An 18474-nucleotide genomic window follows, 5' to 3' on the forward strand; every position below is an offset into this window, starting at 1 on the left:
TATGATACAAGTGTATATGTAGAAAAAACACATGGAATTTTTTCACGAATACCAAATGCAAGCTTTTTGTGTCTATTTTTGTATAAAATGTTCCTGTGTAATCAGCTGAAGGGTCAGTTTTATGATTTGGGCAGTAATTCTTTGCATAGGAAGCTCTGCTTGCAATACATAGCATTTCAAACTAAAGCTTATCGCAACATTATTTTCTCCTCTAGGGCCAAGTAATTGACTACCATGGGATAATTCAGGATGCTCTCAAAGTATCATCTAATGGAATAGCCTTGAACAGCCTTAATTATGATCCAGATCCATCCGTAAGTGCTTCTGTTCTTATTTCCATCCAGTGAAAAGGAACATTGGTTTTACATAACCAGGAACAAAATAAAATACCGCAAGAATCTTGCCTTTGTTCCCAACTGCTAAAAAAGGGCTTAGATTTCTGAGTGGCATATTTCCTTCTTCAGTAGACAGTCATACACTATATTGGTCTAATTTGTTTATAGGTGTTTTTGAACAGGAAAGCAGGCAACAAATACAAATTATACCTCATGATTCACACAAAAAAAAATAAATTGCAGAAACCCACAGAACTTCTGAGGGTGAAATTCTGCTTCCTTTGAATTCCATATGTTATTTAGCCTTCACTTCAGCTGAGACAAGAGCAGAGTTGCGACACTTGAAGAGACTTTCAAACCAGAAAATGTGACAATGTGGTGACCCACAGTTACATTTTTCACTCCTCTTAATCTATGTTTAGGACTACTTATGCAATAAGAGACCTACTCATTTCAATATTAATTGAGGATTGGATTCTTTTACATGAAGAGTTACCGCAAAATCTTATTTAGTATTTTTATAGCTCTTAAAGTTTATATTATTATGGTGTACCAGCTTTTTTGGAACTATTTCATAGTTCATCTGTTTAAAAATCATTGAAGCCTGACAAGAATTTACGTTTGTCTTTTTTAGGAACGATTATTGAAACCCCTTAGTGCTTTTATTGGCATGACTGGTGAGATGAGAGAACTTGCAACTGTTGTAAGCAAAGTAAGATCGGATCTCTGTTTCAGATGTATGGAGATCTTGGTTCTCTTTGTTATCCGAGAATGCTGTTTGTTTCTTTTTACTGTCACTGATGGGGCTTATTCTTGAATGTACAAGCTATTTTTCTTATGATGCAACTCCCAGCCAGTCATTTCTTTACATGTCATGATGTTTCTTTCCAATACACAATGGGAGGAAGTAATTAAGACCATTCCTTTCTAAGAGGGAATGTGTAATCTAATCATCCTGTACCCACAATAGCTTTTCCTTTTGTTCTTTTTGCTACAGAAAATGTACAATGATTCACTGAAAAGAGAAATTTAAATATATTAGCTAACACCAACTAGTATCTAACTGTGATAAAATGGTGGGGAAAACCTCAATTCAACTTTATGGGCTCAGTTCCATTCAAGGCATGTAAGCAGGTAAATGCTTCACATGCATCATCTACCAAACCCTGCTACGTACTTATCGAAAAAGCTTCGTAGTATCACAATATTTGATCGTGTTGTGACTCTTTCTACATGTATATTCTAGTACCAGAAATGGTATCAACCGTTGCTCTCACATACTCAAAATCAACTTGTTTAAAAAGCCTGGATTGCTTTTTATAGCTATATATGTCCCAATTCTTGATCAGCAAATTTGCATTCGCAGTTTAGAACTGAAGTCTTAAGAAATTTCCAACGTTGAAGTAAGAAAATTCTCATTCATTTCAATTCCTGCCTGGTTTGTAATATATGGTAAACCTTTAAAATAGCATTGTTCTTGCTGCTACTTTAGCAAAAAGCAATAGGGTTGCTTTAGCCTTCATTATGGTATGTTTTTTTTTCAAATGTGCTAGTATTTTCCTAGTTGCTATGGTAATCAACACTGTGTAAATCAATACAAATAAATAGCATGTGGTATCTATTTCACAACACAATCTAATTTAATTTGGAAACAGTTATGGAAGTCTCTACTTAGTATTATAAAACTGATTCATCTTAATTTGCTGTTAATAGAAAGGGAAAGTGGAACCTACTTTATATAAATAATTTTTCTAATTGTATGAAATCAGATTTTCCCCTCAGATATAAGCACATAATTTTTCTTCAGTCTCTGGGGACTGCCTGTTTTCATTGGAGAGCAGGATTTATCCCAAGTATTTGTACTGAGGATATATTTTCTGCAGAACAATTAGTCACTGGAACACAAAGCCACAAAATATTACTAAGTCGAATGGAAAGATTCACAGAAGATTTGCAAAGTTTGATGAATTAAATGAAATTAATTTAGTGAGTGCTTCAGGGCATAGACTAATTACCGACTATCTTTTGATAGATGCTTAAGGGAAAATTTTCCTCCTATTATGGAGCTTCTCACACCTTTTCTTGCAGCATGTAAAATCTTGCGTATTGTGGGGTAAATAGCAATTTCTTACTGTTACCTATGACAGAAGTAATAACATAAGTAATAGGTGCAGCCATAAAGTTATTGAGTGTCAAGTTTAAAACAAACAAAAGTATTCTCAAAGTGCACATGATAAAACTGTGGAACTCATTACTACAGACTAAGCATGCTCAAAAACAGGTAAAAGCAATTTCCTGAAGAATGAATGTCAAAGGGTGTTTGAACTCAAAGAAAAAGGTATAAATTTAATTTTCAGAGTTTTTCAGTTGCAGATTTTCAGAACGTGGATGTAAATATGAACTAACATGTCATTCTTATTGCTTATGTATTTTTTAAACAGCCAATACTTACCGACACCAGAGATAAAATATTAAGCTGGGTGAAGCTTCGTATCATGATAGCTTTTATTATGTTAATTAGTTACTAAAACCAACTAACAGAAAACTGATCTGAAAAACAGATTCACTCAGCATATACATTTGGCAGCATATATGCTCATAGGGAAACTAAGGAACAATCCTGTAGAAATGATTGCTGTACATGCTTTCCTCTTGTGAGCTGCCTAGTACGTAGGGTTAAATAATACAGTTTTTATCTTTTAATGCCACTATTCCTTTTTCACTGAGTTGATTTACTTTGCCAGAGGTGGTAACCCTAGTACGGAAGAATTTAAGATCTGCTAACAGGCTGCGATTTATGTTGCAGGACATTTATCTCCATAATCCAAACGTGAAGTGGAATGATATTATTGGGCTGGATGCAGCTAAAAGGCTGGTCAAGGAAGCAGTTGTTTACCCCATAAGGGTAAGGTGCTAGAAAGTTTTGAGTAAAATACTGTTGGGATCATTAGCATTTTCCTTGTGATTACAGCGGTGTTTTAACGTTCTTGCTATTTCTTTGCTTTTGTAGGCAGTTCATGTTAGAACTATTCCAGTTCCTGTTTCATCTGACAAGTCCATACACATTCTCCCATAGGAAAATGGCCTTTCAGTATTAAAATTATAGGTTTTGGGTCCTATTTTTTAGCATCTTTGGCAACGTAAGAGGTGCTGGATTTGGCCTATTTTAATTCAATGGAAAATGACTTGCAGGAGAGAATATCAAACCAATTGCATTTGAAGAATGGACTTAATTTCAAATACTGTATTGACAGTATTCCTCCCAGTAATCGGATCACAGTATTACAGTATCACAGGATGTTTGGGATTGGAAGGGACCTCAAAAGATCATGATCGTATATATTATATTGTTTTGAAGCGTTTTTCCCTCCTCTCTTCAAATCTCTTATGTTTCCTGAATGCATTGAGAGCAGTGAGGCTAGGGGTTAGAATCTCTTGTGTTTTGTTATACATGATACATTTTTAATCCCTGAATTACTTTTCGTCTTCCATAGTATCCCCAGCTGTTTACAGGAATTCTGTCTCCTTGGAAAGGATTATTACTCTATGGACCACCAGGTATGAGGAGCGTTATACCATATCCATTTGTTCATCACTACTTTTTTGTCCCGTGGATAAATCATTGATGGTAATTAAATCAAATGTGTTAATATAGAACATGTTCTGTAAAGTTAAATAAAAGGAGGCAATGGTGGATGATTACATTTGTCTCTTACACTCAAACCTGTCCATTTGACTTTCTCACAACCCTTTACTATTTCTACACCTGAATCTTCAAAAAAAAAGTACTTATACTTACCATTCAGAGGAGTGAGAACTCATACCTCTGTTTTCACTCATCTTGGGCCAGATAAATCAAGTTTGTCTTGACCCGATCTTACAAAATGTGAACAAGTGTGTCATGGACTCCATTTGTTCCTGCGATTGTTTAAATTTACTTGCCACAGAAGGCATCTGACCATTTCAGCATGTAGCACTTCAGAATGTGGGGAGTGCATTTGGAGTTCTGTATTACCTGAGTTTCTCCAGACGATCCTGGAAGTGCCATAAAATGATCCGAGGCTGGAACAGCTCTGCTGGGAGGACAGGCTGAGAGAGTTGGGGTGTTCATCTGGAGAAGAGAAGCTCCGGGGAGACCTTATTGCACCTTTCCGGACTTAAAAGGCGCCTGTGAGAAAGATGGGGACAGACCTTTGAGCAGGGCCTGTTGTGATAGGACAAGGGGTGATGGTTTTAAACTGAAGGAGAGGCCCAGACTGTTCTATGATGCTATGATTTTTTTCTATTTTAGTGTTTTTATCTGACCGATAATAGGATGAAGGGTATTATTCCGTAGATGAGGTTCTTAGGGACATAGTTTAGAGGTGGACTTGCCAGTGTTGGGTTAGCAGTTGGACCTGATGATTTTGAAGACCTCTTCCAACCAAAATGATTCTATGATTCTATTCAAACATTTGCATTGTGTTTCTTTAGAGACTGAATTTCTTCAGTGCTTTTGTTTGTAGGTACTGGAAAAACTTTGCTGGCTAAGGCTGTTGCCACAGAATGCAATACAACGTTTTTCAACATATCAGCATCCACCATTGTCAGCAAATGGAGAGGTGATTCAGAAAAACTTGTCCGGGTAAGAATTATCTTCTTATTCATTATACTTTAGCGAACATCAGGTTCCCACTTCAAGAAATGCAGTTTACCACAGAACTGGAAAGTGAATATGCCTCTGATGCTCATAATCTTTCCTATCTTGGACAAAACATGTGACACTGTTCATATCTAGTTCTTAAAATGGGAATAACATCACTTCTGCAGAATACTCAGAATAGATTCTCATAGTGGAATTCTAGTTCTGTAATGGAAAATGAAGTAGGTATCCTGAAGGCAGCAAAGATTTTTGACTCACTAAATAAGAGACAGGCAAGCAGAGGTCACAACTGTAATAAAACAGAGTTTGCTTAGTGACCCCTTCAAAGCACTTCACGTCTCTTCTGCAAGGGTTGGGTTCCAGGCTCCCTAGAAAGTGTTATTTAGATTCCTAAATTTACTACTACTCTTAGTCTTCAGGTCACAGCATTGAAAAAAGAGTTCCGTTGACATACACACATAATGTTGTTTTAAGGAAAGTAGTTTAATGGCAAATGGGTAAATGTATTTTTGCATATAAACCAGTAACTAGCATGTGTGGTTCATCTGTGGTACAAAAAAATTCAGGCATTCATGTGTAGCGTCCTTGCCCTAAGATGCCCATCATAATCTCTCTGTAATGTCCCCTATTTCAGTGTAAGAAATCCACAAGCTCTTAATTTTCTTTTACATTCATCTCTTAGGCTACGCTTCAATAGATACAGAGCTCTTGAAAATGAATAATCGTAACAGATTGCACTCAGCAAATGGCATTACAGGCGTTGTTAATCTCTCTTGAAATTTAGGCAATATCTGCAATGTAATTATTCTTCCCGTGTCCTTTGTCCTTTAAAATGGCACATTCACCTCCCATGTTATTGATCCTCTTGACGTCTGTTTCAGTAGCTTCCTAGAAGTTTCCCTTCTGGCAGGTGTAGGGATGGGACACTCTGTTTTTTGACACCAAAAGGGGTTTTGTGAACATGCTGCAGCATTTGCAATGATACTGAATTTGTGGCATTTCACCCTCACTTGGGTTTTTGGCAGAATCCAGAAATGAAATAAAAGATTGTGGATTGGGACAGCTCTAAGTGTTGTGTGAATTTATATCTTAAACAGATGTGAGGTTGGTGCAGTTTTCTGAAGTTGTGTGAAGTACATGTGGGTTTTGTGGTCATTTGGAGACATGTCCACTCATCCTGTTTTCCTCAGTTCTCAGCTGTATTAGTGTGATTTTTATATTTTAGATTTGTAGTAAAATTGTAGACTGGTCATGGACTACTTGTGACTCTGGGCAAGTAATTTAAACCACCTGCTTCATATCCAAAGTGTGGAAAATACTATATATATTTTAATTTTTTTTAAGTGTTCAGATTTAGTAGTCCTGGATTAATATATATTGTTAGTGATATTTATTTATAAACTCAAAGGACACTTCACTGAAGGAGAGCTGACAATATCTTTTTACTGCTAATATAAGCCTCTCCTTGTTTACAGTAAAACAAATGGAACTTCTTTTGTGTCAGCTTAATATTCCATTTTTTTTAATCTTGATTGTTCAAGCAGTTTGTTTTCACCACAAAAAAAAAAAAACAAACCAACAAAATAACTGCTTTATTTTTATCAAGAGAATCAGTCCATTTTCTTTCAACTGTAGTTCAGACGACTTTCAATTTTTATTTTCTCAAATCCTTATTTAAAAAAGCTACAAATGGAGCAGCAACAAAAGGCGGATGTTTAATCTCCGAGAACAATGTAGGAGTTCCCAGAATCCTCTGATGGATCATTGTCTTCTATCCCATTATTCGCAGGGTATTCTGATAGGATTTAGCCAGGAAGATTTACATACAAAGACAGGATTACAAGCCTGTGTTCTTTATATCTCCTTTGCAACCCTTTCAGAATTTGAGAGGATTCAGGGACCCTCAGCCTACCCGGAGCTTTTTCCCAGCAAATATCCCTTTTTCATCCTGAAAGTTTAGACTGTGGCTATGGTTATTTATCTTCTGTGCCAGTGGCCCTTAATGCCTTTTTGTGTTAATTTTCTTGTTAATCTTTTCTGTCATGTTTACTGTTCTCTCTAAACAGGTGTTATTTGAGCTTGCCCGGTACCATGCTCCTTCCACAATTTTCTTGGACGAGCTGGAGTCAGTAATGAGTCAAAGAGGCACTATTTCTGGGTAAATTATGGCTTTAGGAGAATATTTATCCCCCTTTTACAGCATCTTTTCAATAGTATGTGTGTGTTGAGGTGCTGACCGATGTTTAATCCTACATTGTACCTGCTAGAAACAAACCTTAGCTAAACTAAAGCCTGAGGCTACTCCATAAACTTCAATAGGAGCCTGATTGGGCCCCTGAAGGACTCATCTTACATATTTTTATTGACATTATAATTACTTTGAGTGATAACGGTAATTTTCATGACTTTTTATTTTGTTCTGTTGTCAGCTTTAGGAGCCTCACAGTGTGTTATTGTCAGGATGCTTATCAGCTCTGAAAAAGTTTATTTTTGGAAGTGTTGTATACGCTGTGGGGATTTAAAAAGAGAGATGTGGTGTTTTTTTCATTTATAGATGAAATTAATAGAGAAGGAAGTGTGAAAGTCAGGTTTTGTGAAGATTAGCAAGACCATGAGAAGGAGGCAGGTGCAAGAGTGTATAACCAGTAGTGCTGTACTTTAAAATAAGTGGAAATAAAGGCAGTGAGGAGGAGACAACAGATTGTTAGAGGTGAGAATCAGCTGATTTTGGGACACTTAGGACAGGCGTAGGCATATCAGGGTAAGATGGAGTGTACACCGTGGTGTGATATTTCCATTAATGGGACAAATTTTGGTGGCATTGTCCAGACTTACAGATGCAGAAATGAGAGGGTGTTATTATTGCCATCCATGGTGTAGACAGTTTATAGTTAAAAACAGATTTAAAAGGTTAGGGAGGAGGAAGAAGCAGGAGAAATATAAAAATATTATTATAACCATTAGGAGCCCATCTCAGTGGATTTTGTGTACTGTAAATTATATGTTCACAAAAACATATAAATACAATATGCCATATAGTAAAGATACAACTTGTAATACTTGTCAGTTAATAGCTATAAATTACAGGCCAAATTTTGCCTTCAGATGTATTTTTAAAAGCTCTCATTAATGTCACTGTGTTATATATTTTAATAAGGTTTTCTCTCCACGATTATGTAGTTATTTTTACACTTCCTTATAAAATATTGACATAGCACCAATCTGGGGATGCCTTTGCAAAAATAAGCCATTAAACTCTTAGCATTGAAGGACCTGATGTTTTCTCTGGGTTAGATCCAGAAGTTTCCAAGAACTCCACATCTGGAACCACGAATTCAAAGTGGTTTCCTACAAAATTGGTTAGCTGGAGCAGGGCCAGAATTCTCAGCGCTTTGCTTAAATTCCCCTTCTCTTTTTGAGGAAGGATCCTTTTCTAGGTGGTCTCTGCCCCATTTTTAAATGTTTCAATAGAGCAGATTTTTCTGTTTGCTTTTGTTAAAACATTTTTCAAAATATTGAATTCAGTAGTAGGTTTATCTTCTTGTGCCCTTAACATTCACTCACAGAAAAATGCCATTAGTTGCCCTGAATAAGTAGGTGAGTTAGTTATTTAATGGCAGCTATCACATTATAAAAATTCTCTTATATAGATACATCAATCAAAGCCTTAGCTGTTTTCCAGTAAACATCAATGTTGCGTGGAGAAAAAAATAAATCTAAATATTTTCTTTGGATTCAGTAATAGTGAATTCTCCTCACTTTAATGCACTGAAGAGTCCATTTAAGTAATCATTAGAAAGCTTGATTTTAATGCTTAGATGTTAGCTAATGGAGCTTAATCATGCTTTGAACTGGGGCAAAACTGTGACAAGGGCTCAGTTGCTGTGAATGACACTGTATAAATAAAGATGATTACTTTAATGCACTGAGCAAATAATATTTCTCTGAATCTTGGTAGTGGTGAACATGAAGGAAGTCGGCGGATGAAAACAGAATTACTGGTGCAGATGGATGGCTTGGCCCGATCTGATGATCTTGTATTTGTTTTAGCAGCTTCCAATCTGCCATGGTAAGAGATCCAGAGTGTACATTTTGAATACATTTGCATGAGCTTCTAAGCACGGATAAAGATTTTATTTAGACTTTTGCAGAAAAAAAAAAAAAGCCTTGATATTTGGTTAAAGCATTTAAAGATTAATTTGGAGCTTTTACTTTTAAACTCTACAATTCTTGCTATTTGTGCCACATGAGAATAATCCATAATCAAGTCAACATATGCTGGTGCTACCAGCTGCTAATATTTAAAATGCAGTATTTGACTTTATAGGCAAGTTATTTACTATGTTTAAGCTAAGAAGGGTTTCAGCCTGGAACTGTAAGGTGCTTAAAACATCTAGTGCTTAGAAGGATACTCCATAAATAGGAATGTTGGATTTTATTGGTATCAAATGTGACTTTTAAAAGTTGACAGACAAAATTCTTCAGTTTCTTTAACATAATTTAGAATAGAAGAATAAACAGTTCAAGACCAAAAGAAGGGCATTTTATTGTGTTGGTTCTCAAACTGGGCAGAACATGTTTTGAGAACAAGACAGACAGGAGGGGATCAGGTAGGGAGGTAACGTGTAGTGTAACAACACAACTATTATTTTTAATATTTTTAACAGTCTGATTTGTAGCTCACTAAACATTTTCAAGAGTAGGAGCCAACACATGTATGAGAAACTGAAGCACATTCGTGATGGGCTTGTTTTTGAAGTCAGTTTTCGTAGATCTGGAATTAGTCTGCGGATTTCTGCCTGCCCCAAGATTCCCTCTGTCCCTGGGCTACCAGTCCATGAAATCTTCAGTGGAAGAACATCCAGAGGGACCTTGACAGCCTGGAGGAATGATCCCCCAGGAATCTCCATGAAAGCTTGAGTGTGGGTGATCAAACACTGGTTGCTCTCCAACCCAGGAGATGCTCAAAACCTTGCTGGATGTGGCCCTGAGCAACCCGCTCTGGCTGACCCTGAGTTGAGCAGGGGCTTGGGCTAAATGTTCTCCAAGAGACGCTTTCCAACCTCAGCCATTCTGAGATGATGTAAATCAAGGCACAAGTGATGTAAATCTAGGTATCGTGAGAGCAATTAGAAGTATTTATCTCTTCTGAATGTAAGAAAGCCCAAGGGGAGGGGTCTTCTAAGTCAGGCATAGGGGCACAGTTGCTTCATAAAAACAGGAAGTGTGTTACCCTTCAGTATCCCTCATTAAGATAAATTAAAACAAATACCTGAAAAGCCACTTGAGAATTACTCAGTTCTTCTCTGATGTAAAAGCTGGAGTTTCTGCCCATCACAGGAAGAGATCCAGTCCTCCTCCTTCTACAAACCCGTCTTTCCCTCTATATTTTCTTTCCTAATGCAAAACCTTATGTTTCCCATACAGTTGAGGAAGGATCCTTGTGGAAGCCACCAGGCAGACACCTTACCTGCTGAAATTCAAGTGCCAAAGAGGCAACATACTCAGAGGCTTCCATCTGCCTCTCTTAGTGGGTCGGCCCAGGGCTTTCAGGCTCTTTAGTGAGGAGAATGGCCATGTGGGCACCTAAAATTTATGTAGAAATTAGATGTACAAGTTAGACTGGTTCCTACTCTGGTCCAACAATGGGAGTACAATACATCACTGGCTTTTATAGACGTAATAGCGGAACCTGTGTGTAGATTTGGGGGATTTATGCCTTGGACAAACTCATGAATTTAAATCAGGACAAAATCCACCCCATTTTCTGTTAGTGTGTCTACATGAAAGGAACTGAACAGAATTTGATTTAATTATGTTGCAGTGGAATGAGAAAATGCTGAAAAATAAATAGCTACTGTGTGTGCGAACAGTTAAGTTTGAAAGAGAATTAATACATTAATAATACATTTGTCTCTTCATGGTCTGTTAGTAATACACTATAAATGTTTATGTTTATTGTAGCATCGTTGCTCTTTTAGAAAGAGGAATTCTGAGCGGTGCATTGCACCTTTTCGTGGTATCTTAAATTCTCCTGTGAGTAGCTAAGCTTCACATGCAATGCTGCAGCATGGCAGCAGTAAAAACGATCAGATGTCTTTAGAGGATCTGTGTCTTCCTACTCTGGTTTAAAAGGTAAAATTGGGTATGTGAAACCCACCAAGGAAGAGTTGGCAACTGGTCTGAAGGTCACAGCAAGGCTGGTGATCTTGGAGACGTGTTAAGGTAAGCAAGAGGCTGATCTTGCTTCTGGGGAAAGAGATTCCTGCACCTGCTGTGTTAACGTGTGTCTGCCTGATGCAACCAATAAACTCTTCCTGGAAAGTCATGCAAAAATTACAGAATACAGTTTTGAGCATCTTACGCATTTGATTTTTGGATCATGCAATGATGGAGTGCTAATTTCTGCAAAATCGCTTCTTGGAAACATCAAAAGTGACACAGCTTTTGTAAGGTAGATCCAGAATGACAAGATTTCTGGTTTGGGGGAACCATTCCCACAGAAAGCTAGCAATCTGTGTGGGTACGAGGGTGTCAGCTGAGCCATTGTGAGAAGCCACATCCCGCTTTTGAAAGTTTTATACCTGAAAGCTTGAAATTTCCTTTAGGACGTTCTCAGCATTGCTCAAAGGCAGGTTGTTTTTTGTCCTCTCTTAAGCAAATCCAACCTATGACTGTAATGACTAGGTTGTGTGGCAGAAATGTGCCTACCACAGAGAATATGGTTTAAAATGAGGCTCAGTGGGTGCTTGGAAAGGTCTTTGAGGGGGATGAGAAGCTACTGAAAGCTTCTGAGCGTATTACCATGAGCGTATTACCAAGCTGAGTGGTGCAGGTGACACACCTGAGGGATGGGATGTCATCCAGAGGGACCTGGACAAGCTCGAGAAGTGGGACCATGTGAACCTCATGAGGTTCAACAAGGCCAAGTGCAAGGTCCTGCACCTGGGTCTGTTTGACCCCTGGTATCAGCACAGGCTGGGGGTGAAGGGATGGAGAGCAGCCCCGAGGAGAAGGACTTGGGGGTGCTGGGGGATGAGAGATGGGACATGAGCCGGCAATGTGCGCTTGCAGCCCAGAAACCAATTGTATCTTGGGCTGCATCACCAGGAGCGTGGGCAGCAGGTCAGGGAGGTGACTCTGCCCCTCTGCCCCGCTCTGGTGAGACCCCCTGCAGTGCTGGTCCAGCTCTGGGTGCTCAGCACAGGACACACGTGGACCTGCTGGAGAGGGGCCAGAGGAGCCACAGGAATGATGCGAGGCTGGATCAGCTCTGCTGGGAGGACAGGCTGAGAGAGTTGGGGTGTTCAGCTGGAGAAGAGAAGCTCCAGGGAGACCTTATTGCACCTTTTCGGACTTAAAAGGGGCCTGTGAGAAAGCTGGGGACAGACTTTTGAGCAGGGTCTGTTGTCACAGGACAAGGGGTGATGGTTTTAAACTAAAGGAGGGAGATTCAGGCTGGACATGAGGAAGGAATTGTTGTCCCTGAGGGTGGTGAGAGCCTGTCCCAGGTTGGGCAGAGAGGTGGTGGCTGAACCATCCCTGGAGACATCCCAGGCCAGGCTGGACGGGGCTCTGAGCAACCTGAGCTGGTGAAGATGTCCCTGCTCATGGCAGGGGGGGCACTGGGGGAGCTGGGAAGGTCCCTGCAACACAAACCATTCTGTGATTCTATGAAAAAGCCAAGTATTACCGTCTGAGTTTGTGGATTCAGAGCACAGGCCCTTTGTTCTTGCAAACATTTGGTATTAAGCTGGATTTCAAGAGATTTGTTGAACTTGGGTATTTATTGATCATGAAAAAAATTAGTACCAAGCTGCTTTTAGATGAATGAAAAGAAGCCTAAACAAAGCTCTTTATGCTGTCCTAAGCTGTGCTGGAGCTATTGATCTTCTTCAGCCAGTGCTTGCTGCCCAGTTTCACTTCTCACTTTTTATCAGCAAGGTGCTTTCTATTGACAAATTACTCGTTGAAATGATTCAATGTAATTAAATAAAATCAAGGCCTTGTTAGTGAAGAAATAAAGTGATCCTTAAACACATAGTGAATGTTTTGGAGCACCTGAGGGACCTGGGGGGTTCAGCTGGAGAACAGGAGCTGAGGGGAGACAGGGACACAAAGAAACGGCCTCAAGTTGCGCCAGGGGAGGTTGAGGTTGGATCTGGGGAACAATTTCTTCCCCAAAAGGCTGTGGGGCATTGGAACAGGCTGCCCAGGGCAGTGCTGGAGTCACCATCCCTGGAGGGGTTGAACAGACATGGAGATGAGGTTCTCAGGGACATGGGTTAGTGACATGTTAGGTTAATGGCTGGACTTGATGATCTTGATGGTCTTTTCCAACCAAAATGATCTATAATTCTATGAGTACATTTAATTTGCTTCCATTGCAGTGCTGCGTTCTCCCTCCCCAGCCTCAGGGTGGGTGAAGCTTTGGTGCAGGCTGGAATACTATTCCCTTCTGGCCAAGCGTGTCCTGTCAGAGCCGTGAACACATGGCGAAGATGAGTTCAAGAGGTGGGTCGTGAAATCCAAATCAGGCCTGGGATTACCCTGTAGCGAGCCTTTCCTTCTCCTTCAGCAGTGCATGGTGTGTACGGTGGAGGAGACTGACCCAGGAGAACAGAGGAAGCCCAAACAGGACCAGGAGAAGATGTAGAGTTAGAACAAGTCCTCAGGTTGTGGGTTCTGCCCAGAAGGATGGAAGGTGGGAAGGATGAGAAGCTCGCTCGTTCTTGGTGCCTTTTCCTCCAGAGCACTGCGTGACCATCGCATTAGGCCAGGATTAACTACAGACCAGTCAGCCCTTGTTGCTGTTTCTGGGTTCACCTCTGCTGATGTCTCTTAGTTTCTGCCTAAAACACATTTTTTATCCTTCTTCCTTCTGGAAATGAAAATTGGTGTCTTGTTTAGGTTCATGAAATTTGGGAGTGATAACATGGTGTGATGCCTTGGGATGTCAACCTGGAGGAGCTCCAAAAAGTCACTCTTTTTTATAGCTCCTGTACAGCTTTGTGTATCTTTTAATGAACATTTCGTAATACTTTTATTGGCTATTATTTCAGAGGATATTTTCATTGGTTCAGTGCTTATTATTCCTTTCTGTTTAATGTCACTTAACCTCGCATTTGGTCACTAACAAAACAATTTAGCAAACAACCTAAACACTTAAGATAACAAAAATATCATGTATTTATTTTCCTCTTTAGCCGACAGGCAGGGTCACTACAACCTTTCTGGATAAACAGAGCAACTTCTGTTTATCAGCAGAATTATTTACAGAACATGGAGCTCGTGAAACTGTGATCTTGGGGGACACGCCAAATATTTCCAGCCAAACCAAACCATTTTGAGGAGAAGCTGAGCTGAAAAATACATTTGGGTGGAAAGCGGGGACTGGAATGGTTCTTTGTCTGGTCTGGATGGGATTCTGTGCAAGAGGCATTGCGCTGTATGGCATCTAAAACAGCGTAAAAACATCAATAATAACATCAATATACCAACACCCACTGATTAGCAAACTGGTATTTTCTTCTGAGGCCTTGATTAGAAGTATTGGGATGGATCCGAGTGGATTCCTGTTGTCCTCTGAGTTCCTATGGATCTGGTTTTCTCCTCTTTGCTTTCATTTGCTCAGCGCACATGGAACAAGCTCTCCCAAACAAAGAGGTTCCTTTCTGGGGAGAGGGGACAATGCTGCCCCTGCTGAGGTCTGTGGAAAACCTAGGCAGGCACCTCGATGGGGATTTGAGAGCCCATTTTGGGGTTTCTTTATCATGTGCTATACCGGTAGAAAACATTTGCTGTTACAAAACAAGGACAAGTCACCAACGGTGACAGAAATAAGCTCTATTGGTGCTACGGGTGCGTTTTGAGCTCCCTGTAAATTAAAGAGGAGCTTCATACAAGAGGCATTCCTTGAATGTTGACTTTGCTGGCAAGAAGGTTTCACCCAGTGAATTGGGAAAGGTGGAGGCAGGTTAATTAAGCATAAATTATTATCTGGCTCAGCCAACAAAGGTGGAGATGATGCTTCGGGCTTGAGTTTTTCTGTCTGCACAACACACGCTGTTGTGTTTCCCCTTGATAAGAGTTTCTCAGCATGTCTGAGGACCAAATGATATTTTAAACTGAAACAAGAAGCCTGTGACTGAATGGGCCCAGTAGAGAAAGACTGATACAGCACTGAAAAGGGTAATAGCACAGAGCAGCTCCTGGAAGGCACCGGAGACTTATGAGCGAGTAAATATTTAGTAGTAGATGTTTATTATTGAAAATGGTAATAATTACTGGGGTAGCTGTAGACTGTTCCCATTACACAAGTGACAAGGGATGAACTGGAGTAGGAATTGGCATTTAGTCATTTGGTTGTGTTACCATTATATGAAAACAGTCGAAAAGCACTTGGCAAAAGATTAAAATTACCTGTTCAGAGTCTGAGAGGAGCTGGTGTGCCCAGTCTTTTATATTTTACTCTCTTCTTTTTGCTTATTTTCTCTTCTAGCAAACACCTTTCTCAGTGTTGATGTTGCCAGCATCATGTGATTTGGTTCATTGACAGATTTATCCAACCCATCCATCCTTCACATGATCCTTTTTATAAGGATATTTTCCTTTGTGGCTGTGTTATTTATAATCTGTATTGCAGGAGCAGTCTCAGATCAATGTCTTGTTCTGCCATAAACATGACCCTCATAAGACCTTCAGTCTGTATTTCATACCTAATAATCATCCCTTACAAAGTAGCAATTAATTAGTCCTCACACTGCCCCAGACAGACAATTTGCAGTATCTCCTTAATTGCAAAGGGAGAAAAGGAGAGGTTATTGCTGATGAGACATGCTGGAGATGAGTACCAGAGTCAAGGAAGATAACTACAACTTCTGATTGTTGTTGTGAAGCCTCATTGTCACAAGCCAATGTATCACTAACATGCTGAACAGGAATACTCTGGATAATTAATCCATTTTTCTTTTTTCAAAACTAGGTTGAGACAATTACACGTTGAAAAATACCAGTCCGCGCATCGAGGCGCTTGCTATCAACACCATGTCTCAAAGAGACATGCTGAGATGATTCCTCTCCTCCTTCGCTTGCAGGGAGTTAGATTCTGCCATGCTGCGGAGGCTGGAGAAGAGGATTTTGGTTGATCTCCCAAGTAAAGAGGCACGACGGGTGATGATCCAGCACTGGCTGCCCCCTGTGAGCAACAGCGGAGGAGTGGAGCTGAGAACGGACCTGGACTACAGCTTGCTGGGCCAGGTGGGACAGCACGGCAGTGGGGACGATGCCCACTCACTGCTCGAGGTGTTTATGGGTGGGAACTATACGGAAGAGTGACAGCCAGGTGGCCAAAAAGGCCACCAGCATCCTGGCTGGTACCAGCACTGGTGTGGCCAGCAGGCCCAGGGCAGTGACCGTCCCTGTGCTGGGACCTGGGGAGGCCAAACCCCAAATCCTGGGGACAGTTTTGAGCCTCTCACACCAAGAAAGGCCTTGAGGAGCTGGAGCGAGTTGAGAGAAGGGAACAGAGCTGGGGAAGGGGCTGGAGCACAAGTGTGATGGGAGCGGCTGAGGGACCTGGGGGGTTCAGCTGGAGAACAGGAGCTGAGGGGACACAGGGACACAAAGAAACGGCCTCAAGTTGCACCAGGGGAGGTTGAGGTTGGATCTGGGGAACAATTTCTTCCCCAAAGGGGCATTGGAACAGGCTGCCCAGGGCAGTGCTGGAGTCACCATCCCTGGAGGGGTTGAACAGACCAGAGATGAGGTTCTCAGGGACATGGGGCAGTGCCAGGGGTGGGTTAACGGTTGGACTTGATGATCTTGAGGGTCTTTTCCAACCAAAATGATTCTACATCACCAATAGCAGCTGGGGGAAGGACCTCAGCTCAGCTGGAACCTCCAGCCAAAGGGAGACACAGAGCCGTTTCCCAGGCACATACCTGTCCATGGATATCACACAGTTCTGCTTAAAAATGGTGTCTCCTGCTCCTCTCTGCTGGGCCAACTTTTCAGCCTTAAATACAGGGAGACTTCCAGCAACATTCTATTTTATCCCTCTTCTCACCAAGCTGGGAGCACTTCCAATTCATCAGGGTAATGAACAGTTAATTGTGAAGGGAAGGTTTGTCACAGCTCCACTGCTGCGGGAGAAAGGAATGAAGAGATGCATTAGATACCAGGTTTTCTTCATTTAGCCCTTTGTCACATCCTAAATTCTTCAAAAATCTCTTTACAGCTTACCCAGTTGTCCCTTTTTATGTCTGTCCACAGAGACAATTCTGCTCAGTTTTCGTTTCATAAATGTTAATAAGAAAACATAGTTATTTTGCTCACAGAAAAGCTGGGAACAGAGGCAAAAAGGCAGGTTTTATTTGACCTACAGAAAATTGCCCTATAGAAAGAAAACACCCAGTATTTCCCTTGCTGCTACAAAGTCCTCAAAGTCCTGTGGGCATTTACAAGAACAGGCAACATAACGTTGAGTGGAGGATACACATAAAATTATATATGTGTTTATGTATACACATCTATTTCGGGCAGGAATAGACTTTACAACTATTATATATATTTGCTTCTAAACACCCGATTTGTAAGCCTGTGGTCTCATTCTGATCCGGTTGCAGGAAACGGATGGGTACTCCGGCTCAGACATAAAACTCGTGTGCAAGGAAGCGGCCATGAGACCAGTGAGGAAAGTTTTCGACGCTCTCGAAAATCATCGGCCAGGTACCGAGTAGAAAATCCCACCTGGGAAATGCCGATGTGCTGCGGTCACTCTAGAAATCGTAACGTTAACCCCAGCAGGTGGAGCTCTGTTCTCTGCTTAGAAAAGTTTGAAGCTGCATTTCTACAACATTTACTGAAGTGAATGTTTCTGACAATAGGGTTTTGTGGTTTTTTTTTTTAATGCTGTCAGTATCTGTGCTCAAATAGACTTTTTCTCGATCTCACTAGGTTTATTCTGTTGTTTTCATATATTAAGTGCTGCATTAGGCAGGGACATGAATTCATTTTGGAAATAATAACAGTATTTGATAAATTCTCTTCTCTTTAGGTAACGGTAACTTACCCGTGATCCAATTAGACACGATCACAACAGCGGATTTCCTGGATGTGATCGCCCACACCAAGCCGTCAGCAAAGAACCTCAGCCAGAAGTACGCGGCTTGGCAGAGAGAATTCGAGTCAGTTTGAAAAGAAGGGGGAAAAGTAAAAAGATTGAAACCTTCCAAGACTTTTGCTACCCAAAATGGCATCACCTCATCTCCAAAGCATCAAACGGTGATGGGGAAGGAAGCGCCGTTGTTTCCAGGCAAGAAAACATCAAGGGGAAATCTTTCAAAAGGCAGATGGGGAGTGGTGCCTTATTTTTTATTTGCCATTTTAAAAGAACGTTCTTCGTAGAAATAATGTAACGGCGGTTGCCAGGTAATGAAAACTCCAGCCTTAATTTTATGTATAAAGACTTTAAAGATCAATTGCTTGTCAGTTGTT

At 40.6% G+C, this 18474-nt stretch overlaps 1 protein-coding gene across 1 annotated transcript in view; it reads left to right on the forward strand.

Annotated features, from left to right (window-relative positions):
- The window catches only part of KATNAL2 (katanin catalytic subunit A1 like 2), a 32308-nt gene extending 13858 nt beyond the window's left edge, over positions 1-18450 (forward strand). The window contains exons 7-16 of the mRNA XM_082074574.1: positions 216-314; positions 970-1047; positions 3142-3240; positions 3830-3893; positions 4841-4959; positions 7044-7135; positions 8936-9046; positions 16074-16236; positions 17604-17706; positions 18035-18450. Of these exons, the coding sequence (XP_081930700.1) occupies positions 216-314; positions 970-1047; positions 3142-3240; positions 3830-3893; positions 4841-4959; positions 7044-7135; positions 8936-9046; positions 16074-16236; positions 17604-17706; positions 18035-18174 (1068 nt within the window). The 3' untranslated portion in view covers positions 18175-18450. The remainder of the gene's footprint in view (positions 1-215; positions 315-969; positions 1048-3141; positions 3241-3829; positions 3894-4840; positions 4960-7043; positions 7136-8935; positions 9047-16073; positions 16237-17603; positions 17707-18034) is intronic.
- The last annotated feature ends 24 nt before the right edge of the window (positions 18451-18474 follow it).

The sequence above is a fragment of the Streptopelia decaocto genome (genome assembly GCF_964273445.1).
Source record: "Streptopelia decaocto genome assembly, chromosome: Z".
Lineage (NCBI taxonomy): Eukaryota > Metazoa > Chordata > Aves > Columbiformes > Columbidae > Streptopelia > Streptopelia decaocto.